This window comes from Cavia porcellus, unplaced genomic scaffold (genome assembly GCF_034190915.1).
Source record: "Cavia porcellus strain 051 isolate PalLab524CR breed Dunkin Hartley unplaced genomic scaffold, mCavPor4.1 scaffold_16, whole genome shotgun sequence".
NCBI classification, from domain to species: Eukaryota; Metazoa; Chordata; class Mammalia; order Rodentia; family Caviidae; genus Cavia; species Cavia porcellus.
Window position 1 is genome coordinate 33,485,052 of NW_026947499.1, and position 25,224 is coordinate 33,510,275.

Sequence of the window (25,224 nt, forward strand, 5' to 3'; positions counted from 1 at the left end):
CACCAGAGCCCTCCCCCGCCCCCGCAGACGCCCCCTCCCCACGAGTAAGTGCGCGGGTCAGTCCTGGCCTCTGCAGACTGCCGGGCCAGGGTGACAGCTGGGAGTGGGGGGCTGGCCTCGGAGCTCCGAGGCGGCGGCGGCTGGAGCAGCGTAAAGCTGAGCCGAGGAGAGGCTTCCAGAGGCTGCGGGACCCAGAAGGGAGGGACTCGGCGGCAGTGGGCGGGCAAGGACCCAGGCACCAGTGCTGAAAGTCTGCTCGCCAGAGGTTGTCAGACATTTCTGGTCCGTGGTTCCCTTAGGAGGTGTCGAGGGATTGTGAAGTGGAATCTCCAAATAATGAATTCGGTGTCAGGGAACCCTCACCCCTCCCCCAACTACACCTTCTTCCCTGGCAGCTGCTGGCTCTTTTCCACAATTCTGGACAACAGCTCTCCCCCAGAGTGGCCCCAGAGGGATGCTGACTCCTCCAACCTGGGCACCAGTTGATTTGTAGCTCTGCATATCCATCAGGAAGGGAACTCAAACTACCTACATCCAGTATCAGTCTGAACTCTGGCCCCAACCTTCTTACTCTCCAATCTCCAGCCTCAGGTTCCTGCAACCCCAGACTGAACAGTCTGCTGGACAGATCCTGGAACCCTGCATTCCCAGAGCCTTCCTCTTTATATCCTGCCTGAAGGCCAGGCCCTGGGCATCAGGTCTTATCCTTGCAAATGTGTGCAACAAGGTAGACACAGACCTGTTAAATTCTGTATGTTGGCTTAGGCTCAATGTCCTCATTACCAGCAACAAGATCAACAATCCCAGTCCAGCAAGGGTACTGGGAGAATTTGGTGTCGCACATATCATGTATGGCCTGAAGCCCCACTCTCTGTGGCTTGACCCATCAAGAGGGTGAAGCCAGAGGGAAAGGAGAAGCAGCAGTCCAAGGGACACCCTCCCTTCCCCTAAAATCTTATAATCCCTTTGTGGGAGCTCCCTTAGGTCTTCTAGCATGTGCCATACTCCCAAAGGACTCCAAATGCAAGGATCCTTCACCTCCACTGTCAGATGAAGTGCTGTACTGGTCACTTTTTAGACGGAGATGACTTATTGTCACCATTCTATAAAACTGAAAGCCTGATATGGTGGCACAGGCTATACTCCTATCTACTCCGGAGGTTGAGACAGGAAGATTGTGAGGTCAAAGCCAGCATGGGCAGGGCCTGGGATTTAGCTCAGCGGCAAAAGCACCTGCCTGGTAAGCGCAAAGTCGTGAGTTCAACCCCTGGTACCAAAAAAAAAAAAAAAAAAAAAAAAAAAAAGGGCCAGCATTGGCAATTTAGAGATGCTGTATCTCAAAGTAAAATACAAAAAGGGATGGGGAAGTAGCTCAGTGGTGCCATCCCAAGGTCATTCCCCAGTACTGGGAAAAATAAAAAACAAAACAAAACAAAACCCAGAGGCCCACTCATCAAATGTTGAATATTTAAATGTTTTAATGAGCACTAATAGCCTGTTAAATAAAATACATTTTCTTTTCCTATCTCAACAAATATACCTTCATTATAATCTGAAAGATCAAGTTTAATTTAGAATTCTTGGATTCCTTTTGAGTAATGAATTGGCCTTTGCCTGCAGCAGCCCCTCTCATTCCCTGACCTGCTTGGAAACCAGCCACACCTGCCGGATAGGTACCTTTGAGGCACTGGTTAAACTAGGAGTGGCATCTGACTGTGTGGCTCATTCAAGAGGACATACTCTGGAAGAAGGCTCTACAGTCACTGGAAGAAGGCTGGCAGCCTTCTGGGCAGGAAATTCCAGAACATGGTCTACAATAGGGCAGCTGGGCTCCAGATAGGCTGTTCTTGTGGCCCCAGAGATTCTTTACCCCACAGGGTGGAATATGGCAGGAGAAGAGCCAGATAAAGTTAAAACCTGGGGTGGGGGGTACAGAAGCCACCAATGACTTGAGACAAGTTCTGGACGCTTGCTTGCCTTGTCTGTCAAACAGCCCAGCAGCTGTACTTGCAGCCCACAGAAGATGGGAAGGTCCACATGGAAATATAGATGTATGCCTGCCTAGGGTCCTCCCAACCTGCAGATGAGGGCAACATAGAGGATGAAGATGGACTGAAGGCCTCAGGCAGCCCTCCAAGAAGTCAGGCCTCTGAGGACAATCCGTGGAGGAGGGGCCGCTGAGCTAGCACAATTGATGAGGCTGAGCCTAGAGTAGCGCTAGTGGCAGCTCCACTGCAGCCCCAGCTGGCCTTTTTCCCGGATGCACAGCGGCCACCAGCCAGCCTGCAGCCCTGCCTCTGCCCACTAGCTGTCTAGGGCCTGCTCAGGTGCTCCCTCGGACCTTTCCCACTCCTAAGAGCCTTGATGGCCAGTCCCTCGGGTGTAAAAGGAAGATGGTGAATATGCTTTCTCCTTAAGCTGTTGCAAGCATGCAACATATGTCAGCTGTGTGGTCCTTATCATTCTTGTGGGTGCCACTTCTATGAAGTGCTGGCCCAAGCCTGATACATTGAAGAGGCTCAACAATTATGTGTTCCCACTAGCTTCTTGCCCAGCGTAGATGCTGTAGTTGCTCAGACTGGTCAGTGGCCCTGCCCAGTTTGTCAGCTACTTCTTAGTTGGCACATTTTAGCCTCCTGAGTCCTCAGCCCCTGCTCTACCCAGAGACCCACTGGAAAGGGAACAGCTCAAGACCCTAGGGAAACCTGCACATACTCAACCAAGTCTTCTTTAACCTTACCCTTCTCTCTTGCTCTTACGCTCTGTCGTGGTTTATACAGCTCCTGATGTTCAAAGGTCTCTTCTGTTGCCACTACGCCCTACACCTACCTGCTGTCCTGAGCCTGCTGTGAAACTGCCTTAGATGTTCTTGTCTCTTTGGAGAGGAAGATGAGAAGGACAGGGAGCTTTCTCCTCAGACAGAAAGGGAACAGGAGAGAGTGGGGCTTGGCAGGAAGTTGCCTGACCTGGAGTTAAATGAAACCTGGTTTCACCATTTTCCAGTCTTGTGTCTCTGACAGCAGTTCTACAACTCTGAATCTCAATTTTCTTTTCTTTTCTTTCTTTCTTTTCTTTCTTTCTTTTTTTTTTTTTGTCTTTTTGAGACACTTTATAGTTCAGGCTGGCCTTGAACTCATTGTGTAGCTCAGACTTGCCTTGAAGTGGCGCTTCTGCCTCAGCCTCCTTGAGTGCTGAGATTGCAGGCATGTGCCACCAGGCCTGGCTTTTCTTTTCTTTTTCTTTTCCTTTCTTTATTATTTTTTTAGACAAGTTCTCATTATGTAGTTAAGGCTGATTTGAACTCACTATGTAGCCCAGGCTGACCTCAAATTCACAGCAACCCTCCTGCCTCAGTCTCCCAAATGCTGAGATTAGAGCTGTGCATCATGAGGCCTGGCTTGAATCTTGAGCCTCAATTTTCTTGTCTTCAAATGTAGTAGATTCTTGGGGCTGGAGATTTAGCTCAGCAGCATAAGCGCCTGCCTTGCAAGCAGGCAGTCATGGGTTCGATCCCCGGTACCGATAAAAAGGAAAAAGACAAAAAAATGTAGTAGATTCTCTTCAGCAGTCATTGTGAGATATTGATACATAATCACAGGTAGGTGGTTCCTCAAAAATGAGTTTATGACCCAGTAATTCCATTCCAGGGATATACTCAAGTGAAGTAAATATCTTTATGCAAACAGGTGTTTGTATATGAATGTCTATAGCAGTACCATTCATAAAATCCAAAAAAGGAGAAAATAACCCACACATCCACAAGCAGATAAAAATCTGGTCCATCTGTAAGATGGAGTATTATTCAGTCACAGAAAATAATGAAGTACTAACACATACTGTGATGTGAATGAACCTTGAAAACATAATGCTAAGAGAAAATGGCCACAAACAGCCACAAATTATAGGATTCCAATGATATTAAATGTCCAGAATAAGCCAATACATTTATTTATTAGTACTGGGAATTGAACTCAGGCAGTGTTTGCCAGGCAGGTGCTATGCCACTGAGCTACACCCTTGACCCCCAGAATAAGCCAATTTATAAAGACAGAAAATAGATTAGCAATCGGCAGGTGGTAATGGAGGTGGATGGGAGCAGCTGCTTAGTATGTGCATGTCTCCCCTTTGGAATGATGACAAAGTTTTGGAGCTAATGAGAGGTAGTGGTTGCATACCAGTCTCACTGTACTAAGTGATACTGAATTGTCCACTTTAAAAGGTCAGTGTTATGTGAATTCCATCTCAATTAAAACAAAAACAGCCCAGTGCAGCAGTGCACATCTGTAATCCCAGCTCTCTGGGAGGCTAAGGTTGGAGGACCAAAAATTTGAGCCCAGCCTGGGCAATCTAGTGACTTACTGAGACCCTATCTCAAAATATAAGATAAAAAAGAGGCTGGAAATGCTGCTCAGTGCAAAGTCCTGGGCTAAATTCTCAGAATTGGTAAAAAAAAAAAAAACCACCAGATATAACATGTCCCCAAAATGAGAATAAAGGTGTCTTGGTTATTTTTTCTTTGCTGAGACAAAATACCCAACACCTAAAGTTAAAGCAGGGAAGGTTTATTTTTGGCTCACAGTTTGTAGAGGTTTCAGTTCATAGATGGCTGGCTCCAAGGCAGGATGGCAAAGCAAGAGAAACAATACCTGGTGGGTAGAAGGTAGCAAAGCAATGAGGTAGTAAAGAAGCATCAAATGAAGATGGAAGCCCTCTTTCCGTTCCTTATATTCTATACAGGCTACTGAACCTTTGGGCATGTAGCACTCATCCCCAGGGATAGCCTTCTCATTATTCATACCCAGAATTATGCCAAACAAATCAGTGAACAATTAATTTACTAAAAAACACCCTTGCTCCCAGCATCATACACTCTAGATCCAGCCACTTCTGAAAAGCATCACTTAGGACTGGATAAGGCTTTGGGGAGACATCTAGACACAGGCTACAATGGGTGCTGAAGCTCAGGAGTTAGGCAGGAAAAGGGTAGAGGGAAAATATCTCAGGCAGAGGCAAAGGACCTAAGTGAGAGTGTGAAGAAGTGAGGGGGGGCATCTCTACTGAGGCTATGACCTGTGGGAAGCCACATGGTAGACCACAGTCAGGCTCAGGAGCCTGAAGGGTACCAGGGGTCCTCTGAAGGCTTTAATGGGGTGATAAGACCTGACCTTTGCTTGTGAGAGACCAATCTGAGAAAGTGGATGTACAGCCAGACATGGTGGTACACACCTGTAATCTCAGTAGGCAGGAGCCTGAGGCAAGAGAATCACTCTGTCTCAAAGAAAAAGTGGATGTGGCAAGTGGGGAGGTTGTTGTCAGGGGAGAAAGAGTAGGGCAGCGGAAGAAAGGGAGGTCAGAGGAAGGAAAACTTATGGGAGAAGGGAAGGGTGAGGGACGCAGATATGTCTACATGATGCCCACCTGTAACACATGGATGGGCCCAGGTCGCTGAAGTGTAAGCTGTTAGTAGAAAATTGCCTTGGCCATGAAGATGGTGTCCTCTGTGGGGCATGTAAGGGGCTCAGTCTAACTGGGAGCTGGATGTGCATAAAGGGCAGACACTCTGTAAGCCATCAAAGCTGGAGACAGTGGAAAGTTCCCAGAGCAAGGATGGCACTGGATGCTCTGAACTAGTGGTCACAAGCCTTCAGGGATCTTGTGGGGAGGCTCCTGTATCTGGAGGAAATGGAGAAAGATCAAGTGTTGGGGCATAATTGTGGCCATGAAAGATGAAAGTTATTCAGGAATGATGCTGTCAACCATGGGGTAAACATGTCAAGAGAGAGGAGGAAAAGTATCCACTGGATTTGGCAAAGTGAGATGGCCAGTGACCTTGGAGAGCTGTGGGTAAAACTGAAGAATGAGAGGGAGGCAGGGAAGTTGAACTGACAAGGAAGTAATGAAGACAGCTTTTTATGGAGGAGGGGTGCCAGGGATCCACTCATGATCTCATGTTTGCCAGGCAGGCGCTTGTGCCGTTGAGCTAAATCCCCAGCCCTTTTGGTTTGGTTTTTGAGATAGGGTCTTGCTATATAGTTCAGCCTGGTTTTGAACTCACTATGGAGTCCCCACTGGTCTTGAACTCCAGTCATCCTTTTGCCTCAGCCTCCCCGAGTTCTGGGATTACAAGTATATGCCACCATGCCTGGTGTGCTTTGGTTTTGTGTCAGGGTCTTGTTATTTTTTTTTTCTTTTTTTTTTTTTTTGTGGTCTTTTTCATTTTTATCGGTACCAGGGATTGAACTCACGACTGCCTGCTTGCAAGGCAGGCGCTTATGCCGCTGAGCTAAATCCCCAGCCCCAGGGTCTTGTTATTTAGTTCAAATTGGCCTTGAACTCATTATGTAGTTTTTCTGTCCTCAAATTCACAGTGATACTCCTGCCTTAGTATCCTGAGAGCTAGGATTACAGGAATGTACCACCACACATGGCCTGAAGACAACCGTTTGGGTTTGTTTTGCTTTGTTTTGGCACCAGGGATTGAATTTATGACCTTGCACTTTGCCACATAGACATTGTACCACTGCCCCAAAGACAACTCTCTGAAGGAAAATGGCAGTTGAAAGTTTTGGAATTATTTTATGATGTTAAAAGGCTAAGGGGAGTACTCACTTTGGCAGCACTATACTAAAATTGAAATGGTACAGTGAAGATTAGCATGGTCCCTGTGCAAGAATGACATGCAAATTTGTGAAGCATTTCATATTAAAAAAAAAAGGCTAAGGGGAAAGCCAATAGTGGTAAGTGCCTATAATTTCAGCACTGGGGAGGCTGAGGAAGGAGAACTGCCACAAATTCCAGGACAGCCTGTGAGGCTACATAGTGAGTTCAAGGTCAGCCTGAACTACACAGTAAGACTGTCTTAAAAAAAAGAAAAAGAGAGAGCCAAGGATGCATACCTATTTGCAAGTTTTGCAAGTTTAGCGCAGTCTAGGTGACTTAGCTACTTAGCAAGTAGCCTCAAAATAAAAAAGCACTGGCGATGTAGTGTGGAGACCCCTGGATTCAATCCTCAGTATAAATAAATAATAACACTAAGTGGTAGGAAGGAGAGGAGGTGGGGAAGGTGTAAGTAGGAAGGTCCCTGGGACCCAGGGCCTGGGTGAGTAGATTAGAATGTTGGCAGTAACCAGATCCACTCTTTTCATCATCAGAGAAAGAAGTGGTTGCAGTCACATTCCGAAGTATGATGGGAAGAAACTATTGTAGAGCCTGACTCAAGAATTTGGAGAGACTGGGTATGATGGCACAGGACTGTAATCCCAGCATTGGGCAGGCTGAGGAAGGATCACTTTAAGTTCAAGACCAGCCTGTGCTACACAGTGAATCCACAGCCTGAACTACATAGGGAGACCCTGTCTTAAAAAATTTTTTTGGAAGGCTGGAATGGAAAGCAAAGCATGAGTATCTACAGTTTGAAAAGGGTCACAAGTGGGGTACCCCAAGGTTTAGGTTGGGTGCTGCGTAGGTCATAAAGTGTAGGGACCGGGGGCTGGGGATTTAGCTCAGCGGCATAAGTGCCTGCCTTGCAAGCAGGCAGTCCTGAGTTCAATCCCTGGTACCGATAAAAACAAAAAGACCAAAAAAAAGTGTAGGGATCAAGGTGTCAGATGCAGAATGCCCAAATACACGTGAATGTAATGTAAGTGAGTCATAAATTTTTAGTATAAACATATCCCAGGTAATGTTTGGGATACAATTACATTTAAAATTTGTAGCTTATCTGAAATTCAAGAGCTGTGAACAAGAACAGTGTAACACCAATAGTGGGTCAGGGAAGGAATACGGACCGTGCGACCCTGCTTGATACCCGGGCTTGGAAAACAAGCCACGCCGGACTACTGGCAAGTAAGAGTCCGTTACATGTCGTGATTCTCCGTCGTCCCCGTTGTCCCCGTCCCAGAATTTTAGTCTCATCCTACCACCCCTCCCGGCATTCCATGGTATCGCCCAGAAGAGCCATCGATAACTCAACGCTCGGCCTCTATCGACTCGCTCCGGCTCTTCTAGCCATCCTGGGTCACGGCAGAGTGCGGAGCGCAAGTAAGGTATGGAGGATATGGGACAAAGGCCAGGAATGGGCTGCTGGGTGGCTAGGGAGTGCCGCCAAGGAAAGGTGCGACCAGAAGGGACCCAGGTCTGTCAGCGAAGCAACGGGAGCTCGCAGGTGTGGCCAGACAGAGCCCCGTTCTATCAGGTCGAGCAACCAGTGAGCTACACATGCGCAGCCGCAGCTCGGTTTTCTTCCCCTCCTCCCCCGCCAGCGGCCTGCGCATGTGCGTCCCGCCCCTGCGGCAGACGGCGGCTCGCGTGACTGCCCTCTCCCGGCGCGAGTGGCGTGGTTTTCGGCAGGTGCCTGCACGGGCTGGGGCTTTGGAAGCTAGGTGCCGTGGCCAGCAATCAGCGAATCCTTGAACTTACCCAAGCCTCAGTCTCCCCATCGCTAACGTAGGAATGTTAATGCGTGTTTGAGAGCACCAGACATTTACTTCGTACCGAGACAGTATCTCCTAAGTACTTAAAAACCTCTCTCTTTTCCAAATGGTCTGACCTTTGACCTCTTCCAATCAGTTTTCCTGCCGAGAGACTCGAAGCTGCACCATGAACACCTCCCCAGGAACAGTGGGCAGTGACCCTGTCATTTTGGCCACTGCGGGCTATGACCACACTGTGCGGTTCTGGCAGGCGCACAGTGGGATCTGCACACGCACTGTGCAGCATCAGGATTCTGTATCCTCCACCAGAGTGTGGGCAGGGTGGTGTTGGGTAGGCCAGCGGGTGGAGATGATGTAACAGCTGTTGCCATATAGTGAAGATGAGAACCATGGCCCCAGACTCCCTTTCTGTCATCTTCCTTAACCTGATCCTAGCAGGTGAATGCACTGGAAATTACTCCAGACCGCAGTATGATTGCTGCTGCAGGTACCTGTGACTCTTGACCTCTGATCCCTGACTTCCCCTTGACTTGGAACAGCCATGTTTCAGTTTACCGTGTGTTCTTAGGTTATCAGCACATCCGCATGTATGATCTCAACTCCAATAATCCCAACCCCATCATTAGCTATGATGGAGTCAATAAGAACATCGCATCTGTTGGCTTCCATGAGGATGGCCGTTGGATGTACACAGGCGGAGAAGACTGCACAGCCCGAATCTGGGACCTCAGGTGTTGGGTGCTGGGCAGGAGGGGCCTGCTACCTGGAGGTGAGGGTGGATCAGGCAGGGGCCTGGCTTGGGCAGCTTTTCTCAAGCAGATGCTGGGCCAGAGAGGTTTGTGTGGGTGGCTTATTGAGGGAAGGAGAAAAGCCTAGTAGAATTACATCAAAGAGATAGTACTTTGAGGCCAGGACCTGGCTTTTCCCTCCTCTTCAGTCTCTCACTAGCTTCAGGATACTGCTGGTTGGGAAGAGCAAAACCTCGTGCGCGCGCGCGGGGGGGGGGCGGTGTCTAGGAAGAGGACATTTGGTGGGACACCAACAGCATTCCCTAGAGATAGTGTGTGATACCCTCACAGGTCCCGAAATCTGCAGTGTCAGCGGATCTTCCAGGTGAATGCACCCATTAACTGTGTGTGTTTGCATCCCAACCAGGTGAGAATTACTCATGGGGCCAGGGACTTGGTTTTAAAGACAAGGATCCCACTATACACTCCTATACCCTAGGCAGAGCTCATCGTGGGGGATCAGAGTGGTGCAATCCACATCTGGGACCTGAAAACAGATCACAATGAGCAGCTGATCCCAGAGCCAGAGGTCTCCATCACATCTGCCCATATTGATCCTGATGCCAGCTACATGGCAGCAGTCAATAGCACCGTGAGTCCCTGTACTCCCTGCAAATGTGCTGATTTTCCAGTATCCCTCAGGCCCCTTGCCTTCTCCCAGGTTCAAACACCTATCAGCTCCCAGAGCTGTAATACGGGTACTACTGATGTCCTTTTTGCTGCCTGCCATGGCCCATTCAGCAGGCAAGCAACCTCAGGTTTTCCTTATATGTCTGTCACCTCCTGGCCCCAGTCACCCTTATCTTCCCTAATGCTGACAATCGCTCTGTGGTCTTTCTTCTGACCTCCCTTGTTCATTTGTCCAGTCTTCTTTGGCAGCAGCAGTACTATTGAGACTGCATCATTCCACTGAGGAGACCCCAAGATGCGCTGGATCCTTGTGCATAGTCTGTTTGGGCTCTGCTCCCTTCTAGCCTCATTATTCATTTAAGTCACACTTCTCCCACATCCTAGCCTTGGCCTGCTACATCTCTGTCTGGGTGCCCTCTTCTCCTTCTGCACACCTCTTTTGTTCAGTAGTGTTCCTCCAAGGAGGTATGTGGAGCCTTTGGCCAGTATGGCCTCCTGGTTTTAGCTGGACAGGTGTGGCCTTTGATTGGGTCCTGGTCCAGCTCCATATATGCAAGCCCCAAATGTTGGATCCAGGTTCAACCCCCAGGATGCCCTTTTCTGAGGTTCCAGGTATCAAGTGACTTCCCTTCTACCCAATAGGGAAACTGCTATGTCTGGAATCTGACTGGGGGTATTGGTGACGAGGTGACCCAGCTCATCCCCAAGACCAAGATTCCAGCCCATACCCGCTATGCCCTGCAGTGCCGTTTCAGCCCTGACTCCACGTGCGTGCAGAGCCTGTTGGCCTGGGAAGGCATTTGCCTGGGGCTGGGCTTTGATGGGTTGAGCCCACCTGTTGCATGGTAAAGGGAACGAATTGACTACCACTTTAGACTCCTAAATCTGTACCTCCAGGCTCCTTGCCACCTGCTCAGCTGACCAGACATGCAAGATTTGGAGGACATCCAACTTTTCCTTGATGACAGAGCTGAGCATCAAGAGCAGCAACCCTGGAGAATCATCACGTGGCTGGATGTGGGGTTGTGCCTTCTCAGGGGACTCCCAGTACATCGTTACAGGTGAATCCTGCTTCCCCTCCCTTACCTGGGCCCAGCTGTTGTTCCTCCTTTACCTCAGGCCAGCTATGTCAGACTCCAGACATAGCTATTGTCCTGTAGGGTAGGAGGACAGTCACTTGAAACCAGAGTCTTAGAGAGGGGAACCCTGGGGGTGTACATAGGGACCTTGGCTAGGGTGTGCAGATGGATAGCTGGAGTCCTGCCTTTAGGAGGTCCCTTGGAGGCCTAGTCCCAACCAAGAGCCATACCTGGCCCTGAGCTATTGCCACATCTTTCCCTACAGCTTCATCTGACAACTTGGCCCGCCTTTGGTGTGTGGAAACTGGAGAAATCAAGAGAGAGTATGGTGGCCACCAGAAAGCTGTTGTTTGCTTGGCTTTCAATGACAGTGTCCTGGGTTAGCCTGTACCCTTAGGACTGCAGGCAGCTACTGGACAGTAGGAATGGCCTCTGCAGGGTCTACAGCTGGATATATCTGTGTATCACGTGGTCAGAGTAAAACCCCTGGGCTAGCCTCTGCCCACCAGGTCCACTGTACCTGAGCAGGCTACCCTGGCCCCTCTCAGCCGATCTAGACCTGCTGTGTGCTGTGGAACTCTGTCAGTGCCCATTTGCTTATCAGGAACCTATCAATCCAGGGTACACATGCCTGGGTTGGGAGAGCCTGCATTCCCTTCAGAGACTGAATCTCTGCCTGGAACTGCTGGGGGAACCAGAGGCTGGTGCCTGTCTCCACATCTTGCTTCCCCTTCCTGCCCCAATCAGACCCTGAGGCCCACAGAACACCACCACAGCCAATGCAAGAGTTTATTTGTTCCTGCCAGCAGTTGCCCTCTATAGTGCTGGTGACCAGCCAACTGCTGGCTTGTGGAGACAAATCCAGATGGATCAGGCAAAGGACTTAGTCTGGAAGATAATAAAAGCAGACAGACATGCAGATGTTGCTTGGGAAGCAGATGTCAATGCAGAGATAGATCAGCCGCTGTCTCTGGGGTCCTGGAAGAAGAAGGGTCATGAATCCCAAAGAACTTCCACTCAGCTTCTTCGATATTCTGTGAGAGTCACAGGCCTCTCCATACAGTATCCCCCAACTCACCGTCCACTCGATGAGCCCAATAGATGGGAGTTTTTGCACAGAGCTGTTGGACTGAAGTTCCCACCTGGGTAGGATCCACGGTATGGCTCCCATGCACCGCCAGCAGCTCTTGGGCATGGTAGGTGACCTGGCCAGGGGCATAGAACTCTTGGACCTGCAAAAAGACTTCGGTGGGCCATAGTACAGGGAACTTTCCTGCTTTAGGCAGGGTCAGGGCCACACATCCCACCCCAACCTGACAGTCTAGCCATCTGCTGCTATCAGCAGCTTTAGCTAAGAGAAGATAGAACTCTCTGTTCTCTGAAACCAGAGCCCCAGCTGGCCTGGGCCAGCTGCACACAGGACCCTTTGTCTGGATCCTGTCCTGGGGGCTGAGTGGAGTAGGGCTGCTCACCCTGGAGGTGTTCACCATCAGCTGCAGGGTCTCTCGATCTCGAGCCTCCATCAGGCGGAGGAAGCAGGCCTGGTGCTCTGCTGGGCGGTAGCAGATGCAGCCCTGGGGAAGCAGGTGCGTACGGTGGGACTTTTCTCTAACATACACAGTTTGACCCCCTCCCTGTTAACTCACGTTTTGCCCATCGAACAGCACTGCCCAGCTGCGATTGCTCTGAGGTGGAGTCACCATAATGGTTGCCATGTTCCGGGCCATGTCCACCAGAGTAGTTTGGTTGGACCAGGGCCCCCGTGGGCTTGGGAGAGTCAGTCGGAGCATCTGCAGCAGTGGCTGAAAGTGGGAAGTTGGAGTTCAGCCAGACAGGCTTTATAGCCCCATGTCCCCAGCCCTCAGCCTTAGCACTTCTGCATCATCTGAATGGGCTTTTGGGGCCAGGGGTTTAGCTCAGCAGCACAAGCACCTGCCTGGCAAGTGCAAGGTCATGAGTTCAATCCCTAGTACCAAAAAAAGGGGGGATTTTGAGGCTTCTGGTCCTCTTGTCATTTGCTACAAGGCCAATGGCCTGCTCTGGGCCCTAGCTCCTCTGGAGGGCTGGTATGTGCTAGCCTTCTTGCCCCCCTTCCACTGTGTATGCCTTTGTGCCTGACAGGCTCACCTTGGGAGGGTCATGGGTGAAGCCAAGAAGCCCTCCAGCCACAGCCCCTGCAGTGGCTAAGGCTAACAGCAGCAGCAGCAGACCTGCAGCTTTCCAGCTCCCATGGCAGGGCTTAGTCTTCACCTAAAGGGACATTGTGGTCAGTGGGTCCATTGCGTTGGAGACCCAGAAGCAGGGTTACTCAGAGAAGGAAGCTATAGTGGTGGTGGCACTCCCAATCCCTGGAGATTCCCTATCCAGGCAATGGCAGAGGTACTCACCTCTGTAGGACAAGGCTCAGGGCCCTCTGTGTAGCTGCTGCTGTTCTCCATGCTGTAGCCCCTGCTGACAATACACTGATTGTCTGCAGCCCCTTGGAGGATTCCAGCAAGGAAACCTCAGGATGCCTCTAATGAGCCAAACAACTGTAACCTCCCCTCAAGACCCTACTGCCTCCTCCCTACCTCAGTATCTGATATCTAGGTCAGAGCCATGACAACTCCCTCCCCTACTGGGGATGCCAATCACCAGGCCAGGTTAACAACTGGCCTATACAGACTAGAGAGCACAGTCTCAGAAGACTTGGGAACACGCCTCAGTGGGAATGCAGTCCAGCTAATTGATGGGGGCAGCTCAGGCCCAGCCTGGATAATTGGCTGGGGCAGTTTTAAGATCTTTCCATCTGTTATCTCTGGATTCCAGAACTGAGGGCAGAGTGTGGCACACGGCAACCCGTCAGTAAGTACCTGTCCAATGACAGTGGGCACCACCTGTGTACCACCTGTCCTCTCTCATGTCCCTAGCTGCTTTTAGCCTGTCCCCCTCCCCACTACCTACAAGGCTGTGGGCATCCAGTAGAACACAGGCCTAGCACTAAGGTTAAAGACTGAATCAGCAATTGTCACCCAACTGGAATCTCCATGTTGAAGATGGTCACTTTGGCTTTTTGGGTCCCTCCTAGAATGGCTTGCTTCAAATTCATCCCTACTCACACGTCCTAGCCCATGGTCCATTTCCACACATTAATGTCTAGGCTATATGTGCTTCATCACATGGCCCTGCCCTGCTCTGGTTTTTTCCAGAATAGTTCTGGTTTCTCCAGAACTGTTTCTGTAATAGGCCTGAAATGGTCTAGGCTGCAGTAGCCATTGTTCCAGATCTGGAATTGGAACCCTAGCCCAGGTTTGTTGTTTTTTTTTTTTTTTTTTTTTTTTTTAAGCCCTCCCTCCGATTCTACCCCTGCCTCCCCAGCTCGACAGCTGCCACCTGGGAACAGCTGTAAAGACGAGGAAGGAAGGCCCAGTCAGTGCAGGTTTGAGAGTTTAATGTGCATGTAAGGTCACACAGCGCAAGGGGTCAGAGATGGGGTTCACACAGGCTCCCAAGCTGGCTGAAGAGGGAAGCATTGCTGGCTGCTGCACCTGCTGTGTGCTCCTGGTGTGGGTGACAACGCCCTGACAGGCCTGCTCAATATCAAGACCCACCTTGAGCCGACCTCGCAGAGCCAACGTCAGCACCACCAACCTCACAGGCATGGCTGCCCTCCTGCTGCCATGTGGCACCATCTCAATCCCAGCCACCCTGGCTGATACCCTTTATTGCTCTGAGAACTCTGAACAGGTGATGGAGCACTGATCACAGGGCTGAGAGAAGCCACTGGATACAGGGTGAGGCACTGGGAAGGAGTCAGCCAAAAGGAACAGCCTCCCAGGATCTGCCCTGCATGTGCTGCCAAGCCTACTCAGCAAACTGCTAAAGTTCAACAGCCTTAGGGAACAGGCAGAAAAGGCCAGAGCCCCTGCAGAAAACCCCAGGTTGGCTGGTGGACCCTGCCAGTCCTCCTACTGACTATCATCAAGGGAATATAAGACCAGATAGGTGGTCTCACACCTAACCCTTATTGACATGTAAGTCTAACCCTGATCCAGGGTACAGGCAAGCAAGGAGAGACCGAATACTTTGTAAACTTCCTGTTACCTGGGAAACCTCTTTCCTCCCCCACCCAGAGGGCACCCAAGGTGACAGGCAATCCTTGGCCAACACATGCCTTTAGCCATGTTGCTGGCTATGGGACATGGAGACTTCTTCAGTGTGATTTCTCCTATGAGACAGAGCACAGCTATTAATCCACATACTTAAGATTCAACTCCACCACTTGACAAGGTTGTCCACAAGTTAAAAAAAATTTTTTTTGGTACCAACACTGCTCCAAGCTCCCTGCACAGCAGCCCAGAGTTCAGTGAAGGTGTCCACACCCGCCTGAGTCACCTGCATTTAAATGCATACTTGAGACAGCCGAAGTTTAGCTGGGGTCTGGGCTGTTTACAGAACGGGGCAGCTGTATATGAGAAGCTGCAGCCCTGGGATCTGAAAGGGAACAGACAATTGTGACATCAAAGTGGTTTTCAAAGGGAACAGGAGGGGTGACAAGGGCAGCACCCCCACACTGAAGGACAGGGTGACAACATTAGGAGTGGCCTCCTTACTCCACACAGATAAGGAGCTGGGGCATAGCAGCAGCAGTCAGCTGTACTGCATTACCACATACAGTGGGGAGGAGGCAGAGGACTTCCTTCTGTCTGCACAAGTGTCTCACAACAGTCACAATAATCAGGTTCTTCTTTTCTCTGCCCTCCAAAAGGGCTTGATCCCTGAACAAAACTTTTAAATACGTGACACACCTCTAGACCTGCAAGGTCTGAGGTTACCTGAATCTTGGACAGGTGCCAAGCCTGCCCTAACCAACACATCCAAAGCCAGGACCCAATCCTACAATGCCCTCCAAGCTTAAAAAGTGCATCTTAAATTAAAATATAAGTATCTGTAAACAACATTGTCCCCGGAAACGTTCACTTACAAGGCTAACAACTACTGCCTCTGTTTAACTCCAATTACACTCTTGGGCTATATCGCTGAGCCAATGCCTAAGCCCCACCTATTAATTTGGCTAACATTTTCAATTACTTTTTATTCTGGAGATTAAAGACACTAAATCTTTAACCTTGAAGGGCGGGTAAGAGATCGGCTATGCTGTCAACATAAAAGTCAGGAACCATTTTCTTCTTAGACATGCAGTCACTTTCCTGATTACTCTTCACGTCCCCCAACGTGGAGACTCCCGTGAGGGTCAGGATGGTCTTCAGGCCGCAGGTGACGCCAAGGAGGATGTCGGTGTCCAGGCGGTCCCCGACCATGACAGTGCGCTCCGGGTTGATGCCATATTCCTGGGACACGCAATCGAAGATGAAGCGGCTGGGCTTCCCGATGATGTCGGCTTGGCGCTGGGCGGCCATCTCCACCGCGCGCACCAAACAGCCGGTACCTGCGGGGCGGAGGGAGGGAACGGGACGCTGGGGTCAGAGGGTGGGGACGGGGCGGGGGCAGTGTGCCCTCCGGCCTCCCGCCCCGGGGCGCACGGACCCGCGAGGAAGCGGCCGTTCTCCAGCGGTAGCCGATTATCCATGTTGGTGCCCACGAGCAGGCAGCCGGGCTGCTGTAGATAGCGCACGGCCTGGGTGAGCTTCATGTAGCTGAAATGCGGGTCGAAGCCCACCACCACCGCACGCACCTCGGGGTCGAGCGGCAAGGCTAGCCAGTCAGCGGCGCCGTCGCCCCGCAGCGGCTCAGGCCCCACGCCCACGCTGGCGACGCCCACGGCCTGCAGCTCTGTGGCCAAGGCCGGGCTGCCCAGCACATAGGCCTTGGGGGCCGACGCGCCCGCCAGGCGTTCGCGCAGGTAGAGTGCGGCGCAGTAGGCCGTGCCGAACACCTCCGGGCCGGCCCCCGGCCCCGTGGGGCCGCCGAAACCCAGCCGCCGAAGCTTCTCGGCGTAGGCGGCACGCGTCTTGCTGCTGTTGTTGGTGATGAAGCCCAGGCGCTTTCCGCGGGCCCGCAATGCCCTCACAGCCTCAGGCGCGCCGGGCACCGCTGTTTCCCCGCGCCACAGCACGCCGTCACAGTCAAACAGCAGCGTGTCCACGTCGGCCAGCAGTGCTTGGGCCCGCTCGGCGTTCAGCCGCACGCAGCGGGCGTCGTCGCCGCCGGCCTCCGCCATAGCTGTCCGCCACAGATACTGCCGGCCACTGCTGCCACCGGCCTCTCTCAGCCGCTAGCCGCGGCGCCCGCCCCGGCGCCCGTCCCGCCCCCAGCACGATTATTGGCCCTGTGTCTCGCGCGCATCGCCTGTTGGTTATCGTCTGCACCAATCCGTCTCCTCCCCTGGCAGGCAGCACCAACCACCGCGGCCCAGAGAGGGTGTGCGTTTTTCCATTGGCTGCTGGGTTTGAGCCGCTCCAACCATTGGCTGGCAGGGTGCCAACCGGCTTGCGGAAAAGAGCTCTAGCTGCAGAAAAGGTGCGGCCGAGGGAAGTGCAGGACGTAAGGCCTTTGCTCATTGGCGGCCACGGGACAGCTCGCCCATTGGAGGCGCGTGGTCAGCCTAGGTGACGGAGGCCCCTGGTCAAGCGACCCGGCGCTAAACCGGTTGTTCATTGGCTGGATTTTCTTGCAGTCTCGAGGGAGGGAGGTGCTGCAGCCAAAGAGGGAAAAGTCACGTCCGCCCCTAGGTTAGGTTGTGTGAGGTTCGGGATATGTAGTCACCGCGTGAGCTGTATATTTCCGAGGTCTTGGAGTTATCCTTAGTCCTTCCTTCACCACAGGCCTGGCCCTCTTATCTCCATACCTTTCCAAAAACGTTTCCAGGCGGTGTAGTAGCGTTAACCTGTTATTCCAGCGGTGGGAAGGCTGTAGCGGGAGGTTTGCAGAGAGTTCCACGCCAGCCTAAATTACATAGCGAGACTCTGTCTCTAAATAAATAAAAAACAGGCCTCAGGATATAGCTGAATATGAAGCCTCAGGGTTTGTTCTTCACTACAAACAGAACGAAACAGAATAACTGTATTGCCTATGAACCACTGATTCCAAGGCAATGGGATTAGGGTTTAGGAGGAGCACCCTACCAAAACCTATTACTATCATTTTCAGTTATTAGATACCAACTTCTGTTGAGGCATAGCATGCAGTAAGGTGCGGTTTTTGTTCTTTTTGGTTTGGTTTCTAGTGTTGAGGCTTGAACTCAGGGCCTTTGCAGTGAATTGCACCCCCCGCTTTTGTTTTTAATTTTAAGACAGGGTCTCCCTAAATGGCTAAATTGCCCAGGTTAGACCCGAATTTGGGGTCTTACCTCAGCCTATCAAAACGCTGGACTACAGGATTGCACCACTGCCTACGTACTGTATTGAATTTTTATATTCCTATATGCTTATATAAACAACCCAAATAAAATTTATTTTATTATTGTTTTTGTCTTTTTGAAACAGAGTTTCACTATGTAAGTTCAGACGGGCCTTGAATTGACATTGTAGCCCAGAGAGTCTCAAACTCTCAACAATCCTCTGCCTCGGCCTCCCAAGTGCTGGAATTACAGGCATGTGCCACCATATTTGGCTCAAATAAAATTTAGAATACTACATGTGATTAAATATATATATATATATATATATATATATATATATATATACACACACACACACACACACACACACATATAGTAAAGCTGGCCATGGTGGTGCTTACTGGTAATCCACTGCTTGGGAGGCTGAGGCAGGAGGATTGCTGAGAGTTTGAAGCCAGTCTGGGCTATGTAGTGGGACCCCCTTTCTTTTTACTTTACTTTGTCTTTTTGAGATAAAGTCTCATTATGCAGTTTAGATTGGCCTTGTGCTCACTTTGTAGTCCACAATGGTCTTGAACTCATAACAATCCTCCTGCCTCAACCTCCAAAGTGCTGGGATTATAGGCATGTGCCTACCACCACCTGGCCATGACCCTTTTTCTTTCTTTTTTTTTCTTTTTTGTCTTTTTGAGACAGTTCACTATGCAGGGCCTTGGGCTCACTTTGTAGCCTACACTGGTCTCGAACTTGCAAGGATCATTCTGTCTCAGGATTAAGTGCTCCTGAGTGCTGAGTGCTAGGATTACAGGAGTGTGCCACCATGCCCGGCTGACCCTTTTAGAAAAAAAAAAAAGTATGGTAAATGCTCAAATTTAAAAATATTTGTTACAGTAGGTGTATTATCACTAATGCTCCTCCAAATACTTTTACTTAGAATGCACTTATCCCATTGTTCTTGTAAGTTTCTTTTCTTTTTCTAATGGTTAAAAGTCTTTATCAACAAAGGTCACTTCATTTCTTGTAAATTCATCATAATATTAAATAGGATAAGATGCTTAGTAGCTGTAATTCAGGGCTTAATTCCAGTTTAGTCCTTTTCAATGAACTTGTTCTTGCCAGTTTCTGAAACAGTTCTAGAATTTTTTTTTTTTTTTTTGGTCTTTTTCCTTTTTATCGGTACTGGGGATTGAACTCATGATTGCCTGCTTGCAAGGCAGGTGCTTATGCCACTGAGCTAAATCCCCAGCCCCACTGTGATTCTTTTAAATTAAACATTCATTATAGTTTTCAATCATCCCTTGTATTTCCAACACCCCAGAGAGTATCCCTCCATGTTCCAATTCAGTCACCAGTGAATATCTTGTCTCAATCATGCTTGAGACTTCCGTTGCATAGAGTTGTAGCCTAATTTGCCTATTCGAGACCATTTGGACTTTTTTTTTTTCTCGTCTTTTTTGAGGCAGGGTCTCACTATGCAGTTCAGGCTGGCCTTGAGCTCACTTTGTAGCCCAGGCTGGTCTTGAACTCACAACATCCTCCTGCCTCAGCCTCCCAAGTGCTGGTATTACAGGTGTGAGCCACCATGCCCTGCGCCATTTGGACTATTTTCCTGGACTGGTGATTAAATGCAAAGTTTTGCACATGCTAGGCAAACACTCTAGCACTGAGCTATATCCCAAGGCTTTATTTGTTTATTTAGATAGGATCTCACTATGTAGTCCAGGTTTGTCTCTGACTCTGGATCTGCCTGGCTCAGCCTTCCTACAGATGTGTGCCACCATGCTGGTGGTAACAGGTGTATACTACCATGCCTGACTACTGGGCCTTGCTTCTTTGGCTCAATATAATGTCTGTGAAGAGGCTGGGGATTTAGCTCAGTGATGTGCCTGCATTGCAAGCACACGATTGTGAGTTTGATCCCTGGTATCAAATTTTTTTTGTTTATTTTCTATATATATTTAATTGTCCCATAAGGAATTGTGATACCATAGCCTTATACGTGCATGCATGTGCACTCGCGCGCGCGCGCGCGCGCACACACACACACACACACACACACAGCTGCTGCTGCTGGACATTTGTGTTTTGTCTATCTAAATAATGCTCCCGTGAACATTCTTGTTCCTCTGTAAACATACATGGATATATGTATCCTTCCCTCAGATATATATTTAGGAATGAAATTGCTGGATCATAGGATAAGTGCCTGTTTTCAATATTACTTTCACTAGGGTCAGGTTTAGAACAACAATGATTCCTAGTTTCCTTAAGCCCTGTCCTGATTGCCATCTGGACCCTGAATTACCAGTGTGTTCATTCCATATTCTTCTCTTGGGCCCCAGCTGTCCATAAAGTCTTTGAATCCACCTCCACCTCCATTCCCAAACCCATCAGGCAAAATTAATGTCCTTGGCAAACTTCAGGTCTTATTTGTTTACATAACAGTCCATTTCTTTTGTTTTTTGCTGGCTTAGGAACCTTTGGAGGACAGGAACTATAGCCCAGAATTGTAGGGTCTATAAAATGTTCCTGTGTGGAGAGAACACCTTAGTTCTGTTTTTTTTTTTTTTAATTGGTACTGGGGATCAAACTCACGGCCACATGCTTGCAAGGCAGGCAAGCGCTTATGCTGCTGAGCTAAATCCCCAGCCCTTAGTTCTGTGTTTTTAAAAAGTGAGAATTAAACCCATGATGTAATCCCAGCACTAGAGAGGTTGAGGCAGGAGGATCAATGCACATTCAAGGCTAGCCTGGGTGCCACACTGCATTCAAGGCCAGCCTGCACTACAAGGAGAGATCCTGTCTCAAAAAAATTGCTAAATTGTCTAGGCTAGGCTCAAACTTGCAACCTTCCTGTCTCAACCCCCAGAATGCTGGAATTGCAGGTATGAGCCACCACACCTCCTAGTCCCTGATCTTCATGTTGGGTTTTGGTGGCTGAACTGGCCCTTGGAAGAAATGCCTTAGACAAAAGATCACAAACTCTGTTTACTACTCAGTATCACTCAGTTGATAAGTATGTCTAGATGTGCCTGGGCTTTGGCAGCAATGTTTATTTGATTGCCTTAGTTTATGGTTGGACAATCAATGTCTGGACAGAAATCTTTACTTGCATATTCTTGCAAGAGTCATAGGACAGAGCTCAAAGCAAGGACTGTCAGTATCTCTATTTATAGATGAGGGAAACTGAGCTGCTGAGAGCCACTAGCTATACAATGCAGAGTTAAGGTTAATTCAGCTAACTCCAGTGTGGAGTTCTGCCACATCTGACTGGTTTAACATCAGATAAGTGTGCTTGTATGTTGATAGGTGGTATGGGCTGAAATGGAAAGAGAGTTAAGTATAGACAAACAGGATGGTTGTGGACAAAGTCCTAGAGTAGTCTGGAAAGGACCATGGCCTTCACGGGGCAGGGCAGACTGACCTTGGGTGGGGACAGCACATAGTAGCCACATATATGGGGGAAGAGTCTATCACTATGTGTTTCTGATACACAGTGCCTACTTTCAAATGCATGGGACCAACATTGCCCCAAGAGAGGGTGGACGAAGGGATGAGGTAGTATAAGGACAGACACTTTAATTTTTAATATAATCAACCTTAATAGTTGTATGGATTTACAAGTTTTAGAAAATACATGTGGCTACCGAATCTGTTTGAGATAGAATCTCACTATGTAGCCCAGGCTATTCTCAAACTGCTGATTCTCCTGCCTCATCCTCCCAAGCGCTGGTATTACAGGTATGCATCATCACACTAAACTTCAGTATTATTGTTTCTAATAAGCCAAGCAAAAATGAGGGTCACTGTATCCATTAACTTTTCTGTCACTGAGACACAATCCTTGAGACCAATAATTTAAAGGAGGTTTAATTTAGCTTATTCTTTCATGACATTCAGTCTACAGCTGTTAGCTCCAAGGTAGGAATATCATGGTAAAAGGGCAGAGCAAGGTTGCTGAGATCATGATGGCCAGGAAGCAGAGCAAAGGAACAGTGCCAGAAAAAAAATGGACAAGGGATAGTCACCCCATCCAGAAGCATGCTTTACTAATCTGCTAGGTGTTCTTAATTGAATGAAACTGATAATCAGGGATTAATAGTCACAGTTTTTTTTTTTTTTTTTTTTTTTTTTGGTAATGAGAATTGAACTTGTACTTGCCAGGCAGGCGCTTACATTACTGAGCTAAATCCCCAGCCTAATAGTTACAACTACTGAAAAAAGGGCTCAAGTGTTGAAAAAAAAAAAACACTTGGATGCATTTGAAAAGTTCTTCAGCATGGGATTAAAGTACATTCAACCAATAGAGGGTTGTGGAGTCCCTGTCCAAGTGTCAGGGAAAGAGTTAAAAGTAATTAGAGTCAGTGAAATGCATGTGTTCATTGAATGACTTTGGCTTGTGTGCCTTTCTGCAGGGAGGCTATCTTCTGAGAAAGAAGTGTATAGAGATAACCGTTAATTCAGACACAAAACTGACTATTCCCAGGCTCTAGCCAAGACTGGGAATGATCCCTTCCAGCCACATAGGCCTGTTGGCATCAAGTCACTTTTGTGTGAATGCATTTAAAAGAATGCATTGTGGTATTTTCTCTACTGTGAGCTGAAGGCTCTGTCTCATGCAACCTTCATCTTTGGTGCTGTCCCCATGTCTCATTGCGTGGTAATATATTATTTGACTATGCTCATTTCTGCTGTACTTTTACAGTAACTTCTAATTTCTGTGGTGACAACCTATATGCAACTCCTTGCTGTTACAATAAATCTTAACATGGAAAACACATGGTATTCAGCTGGAGCCCAGGCTGAGGCAGGTAAGACAAAAGGCCATCATAAAGAAAAAGATTGGTCTTCCTGCCTGTTACTGCAATCCTGCCTTCCAGTGACTTAGGTACTTCTATCCTTGTTGTTCTGCCTGGGTCTAGCACTCAACTTGGTTAGGATACCCTTTTCTGAACCCCGGGGAGTAACCAAGCAAGAAGCCTGGCCTGCCCCCATTAACTCTGTTTCTCCTGGGCTGGCTTGTCTACCCAAACCCAAGCCATTCCCTGCCTTTTCCATTCTTCTTCCCTGCCACCTCCAGATTCTGGCTTCCCTACTCTTGAACACATTGTCAAGGAAGGTGACCCAGGACTCTAAACTTACTTCTTCCCTGGAAGCTGCCCCCCAAATTCCTTGTGCTCCAAAAGGTCCAATTTGCTATTTCCGCTGTCTTCCTCTCACAGATTATCCATCCTGGATCCCAGTGGCTGCTTGAGCCACTTCATGCCTCTGCTGAGCCCTGAAGGTCTTCTGGAAGGTAGCTGGAGGCATCCTCCTGAAACAGACAGTTGTTTTCTCTGCTTAAAATTCTTCAGTGGTATATGTCTTGCCAGTGGAAAACAACTTCATCGCTACCTCAACCTGACTGCTGATGAACTGGCCTGCTTCCACATTCCAGCTCCTTCCAAACAAAAGGTCCCTAGTTTCCCAGCTAGGAAGTCCCAGGGTACAGTCAACCCTTATTTAGTGCTCTTCCCAGGTAGACCTGCCCATTACCTGCTGAGGGACACCTGGGATCTGGAAATTTCCTTTGCTGGAGACAAGTAGGTCTGATTCACCTGGGTCTGTTAGATCTGGCATGTGGCTGGCCCATAGAAAATAGACATTCAAGAGCAAGCCCTGGGTATTCCCAGCCTGGGTTGGACTCTTGGGTTAGAATCCTGTCAGTTCTGCACGTTGGTTTTTTTTTCTTCTTTAAGACAAGGGTGATTGGCATTATAAATTCTTTCTTTCTTGTTTCTGAGACAGGGTCTTGGTATGTAATTCAGACTGGCCTTGAACTTACTTTGGAGCCCAGGTTGGCCTCAAACTCACATCAGTCATGCTGGGATTATAGGCGTGTACCACCATATCTGGCTTTGTAAATGCTTGTGTGTGTGTGTGTGTGTGTGTGTGTGTGTGCTTTAATCCAATTGTACATTTACTTTTAAAGAGCTAATTAAATATTGCCTTAAAAACTTGCTGGATGTGGTAGCTCAGGTCTGTAATCCCAGCACTCAGGAGGCTGAGGCAGGAGGATTGCAGCAAGTTTGAGGATAACATGGGCTACATAGTGAATTCAAGACCATCCTGCACTGCATAGTGAGCCCTTGTCTCAAAAACAAAAACAAAAATTTGCATAAGAAAGTTTAGAATAGTACTACTCAAAATAGTAAAAACATGGAAACAATTTAAATGTTACAAATGAATATGTAAAAAAAAGGTAGAAATGAATATGTAGGGCCGGGGATTTAGCTCAGCAACATAAGCACTCAGCTGGCAAGTACAAGGTCATGAGTTTGATCCCGGGTACCAAAATAAAAAAAAAAATATGTAAAATGTAGCCTGTGGCTGGGGATGTAGCTCAGTGGCATAAGCGCCTGCCTTGCAAGTGTGCAGTTATGAGTTCGATCCCTGGTACCAATAAAAACGAAAAAGACAAAAAAAAGTAGCCTGTCGATAAAATGGAATATTACTAAATCATAAAAGTATGGCTGGGTATGGGGCAGACACCTGTACCCCTAGGATTTGGTAGGCAGAGGCAGGATTACTGGGAACTGGAGGCCAGCCTGGGCTACATAGTGAGTTCGAGGCTAGTCTGAACTACATAGAACTATGTATCAAGACTCTGTCTAAAAAGAAAAAGCACTGACATTCACTGTAAAGTGCAAACAAGTAGAGCAAAGTCAGATACGACAGCACACAGTGTATGATTCCATTTGTATGTGTTCAAAATAGGTAAATTGTGGAACAAAGTAGATTGGTGGTAACAAAGGGTGGGGGCAAGCGGAGATGGGAATGACTGCTTAACGGGTACAAATTTCCTTTGAGGACAATGAAAATGTTCTGAAACTAAATAGCAGTGATGGTGCTTATTTAATGCTGCGTGTGTACTAAATGTCACTAATGGTAGACTTTGTATTTATCGCAAATTTTGTAAAATATATTTAAAAAAAAAGACTTTGCGTAGCTGTACATGAGCCATCCCTCATGTCGTA

The 25,224-nt window shown here is 48.6% G+C and overlaps 3 protein-coding genes and 1 non-coding gene across 9 annotated transcripts; 2 read left to right on the plus strand and 2 right to left on the minus strand.

The window, feature by feature from the left end:
* Nucleotides 1-6,602: 6,602 nt before the first annotated feature.
* On the plus strand, nucleotides 6,603-6,707 carry LOC111754067 (U6 spliceosomal RNA). The gene has a single exon (XR_002788794.1). It is a non-coding gene; the product is annotated as a U6 spliceosomal RNA (small nuclear RNA).
* Nucleotides 6,708-7,901: 1,194 nt separating this feature from the next.
* On the plus strand, nucleotides 7,902-11,848 carry Mlst8 (MTOR associated protein, LST8 homolog). Of its 4 annotated transcripts, none has more exons than XM_005007419.4 (9): nucleotides 7,902-8,045; nucleotides 8,569-8,727; nucleotides 8,868-8,919; nucleotides 9,001-9,163; nucleotides 9,512-9,587; nucleotides 9,660-9,812; nucleotides 10,493-10,617; nucleotides 10,748-10,911; nucleotides 11,195-11,848. In XM_005007419.4, exons 1-9 carry the CDS (start codon nucleotides 7,938-7,940, stop codon nucleotides 11,311-11,313), a joined length of 1,119 nt encoding a protein of 372 aa, XP_005007476.2. In that variant the 5' UTR covers nucleotides 7,902-7,937; the 3' UTR covers nucleotides 11,314-11,848. The 4 variants fall into 4 exon arrangements, with proteins under 4 accessions (XP_005007476.2, XP_063082385.1, XP_012997494.1 ...); XM_063226315.1 differs by having other exon boundaries at nucleotides 8,871-8,919; XM_013142040.3 differs by lacking the exon at nucleotides 7,902-8,045 and adding an exon at nucleotides 8,331-8,349.
* On the minus strand, nucleotides 11,705-14,163 carry Bricd5 (BRICHOS domain containing 5). 3 transcript variants are annotated; one of them, XM_023560731.2, is made up of 6 exons: nucleotides 13,317-14,163; nucleotides 13,057-13,179; nucleotides 12,576-12,731; nucleotides 12,402-12,503; nucleotides 12,008-12,134; nucleotides 11,705-11,907 (listed from the first exon to the last, which is right to left on the minus strand). In XM_023560731.2, the coding sequence occupies exons 1-6, from the start codon at nucleotides 13,365-13,367 to the stop codon at nucleotides 11,813-11,815; spliced, it is 654 nt and encodes a 217-aa protein (XP_023416499.1). In that variant the 5' UTR covers nucleotides 13,368-14,163; the 3' UTR covers nucleotides 11,705-11,812. The 3 variants fall into 3 exon arrangements, with proteins under 3 accessions (XP_023416499.1, XP_003478164.1, XP_063082386.1); XM_003478116.5 differs by having other exon boundaries at nucleotides 12,008-12,161; XM_063226316.1 differs by having other exon boundaries at nucleotides 12,008-12,172.
* A 179-nt stretch (nucleotides 14,164-14,342) lies between these two features.
* Pgp (phosphoglycolate phosphatase) lies at nucleotides 14,343-17,164 on the minus strand. Its single transcript, XM_003478117.5, has 2 exons — nucleotides 16,456-17,164; nucleotides 14,343-16,357 (listed from the first exon to the last, which is right to left on the minus strand). The coding sequence occupies exons 1-2, from the start codon at nucleotides 17,087-17,089 to the stop codon at nucleotides 16,032-16,034; spliced, it is 960 nt and encodes a 319-aa protein (XP_003478165.1). The 5' UTR covers nucleotides 17,090-17,164; the 3' UTR covers nucleotides 14,343-16,031.
* Nucleotides 17,165-25,224: the final 8,060 nt, after the last annotated feature.

What these genes read in the sequence shown, in the direction of transcription:
- Mlst8 (XM_005007419.4), top strand. Translation starts at nt 7,938, where the DNA reads ATGGTATCGCCCAGAAGAGCCATCGATAACTCAACGCTCGGCCTCTAT. An exon ending in CAGTATGATTGCTGCTGCAG is followed by an intron (nt 8,920 to 9,000) that starts GTACCTGTGACT and finishes GTGTGTTCTTAG; the next exon opens with GTTATCAGCACATCCGCATG. An exon ending in CGTTTCAGCCCTGACTCCAC is followed by an intron (nt 10,618 to 10,747) that starts GTGCGTGCAGAG and finishes CTGTACCTCCAG; the next exon opens with GCTCCTTGCCACCTGCTCAG.
- Bricd5 (XM_003478116.5), bottom strand. Translation starts at nt 13,367, where the DNA reads ATGGAGAACAGCAGCAGCTACACAGAGGGCCCTGAGCCTTGTCCTACA. An exon ending in TGCTGTTCGATGGGCAAAAC is followed by an intron (nt 12,504 to 12,575) that starts GTGAGTTAACAG and finishes CTGCTTCCCCAG; the next exon opens with GGCTGCATCTGCTACCGCCC. An exon ending in TTGGGCTCATCGAGTGGACG is followed by an intron (nt 11,908 to 12,007) that starts GTGAGTTGGGGG and finishes TTCTTCTTCCAG; the next exon opens with GACCCCAGAGACAGCGGCTG.
- Pgp (XM_003478117.5), bottom strand. Translation starts at nt 17,089, where the DNA reads ATGGCGGAGGCCGGCGGCGACGACGCCCGCTGCGTGCGGCTGAACGCC. An exon ending in GAACGGCCGCTTCCTCGCGG is followed by an intron (nt 16,358 to 16,455) that starts GTCCGTGCGCCC and finishes TCCGCCCCGCAG; the next exon opens with GTACCGGCTGTTTGGTGCGC.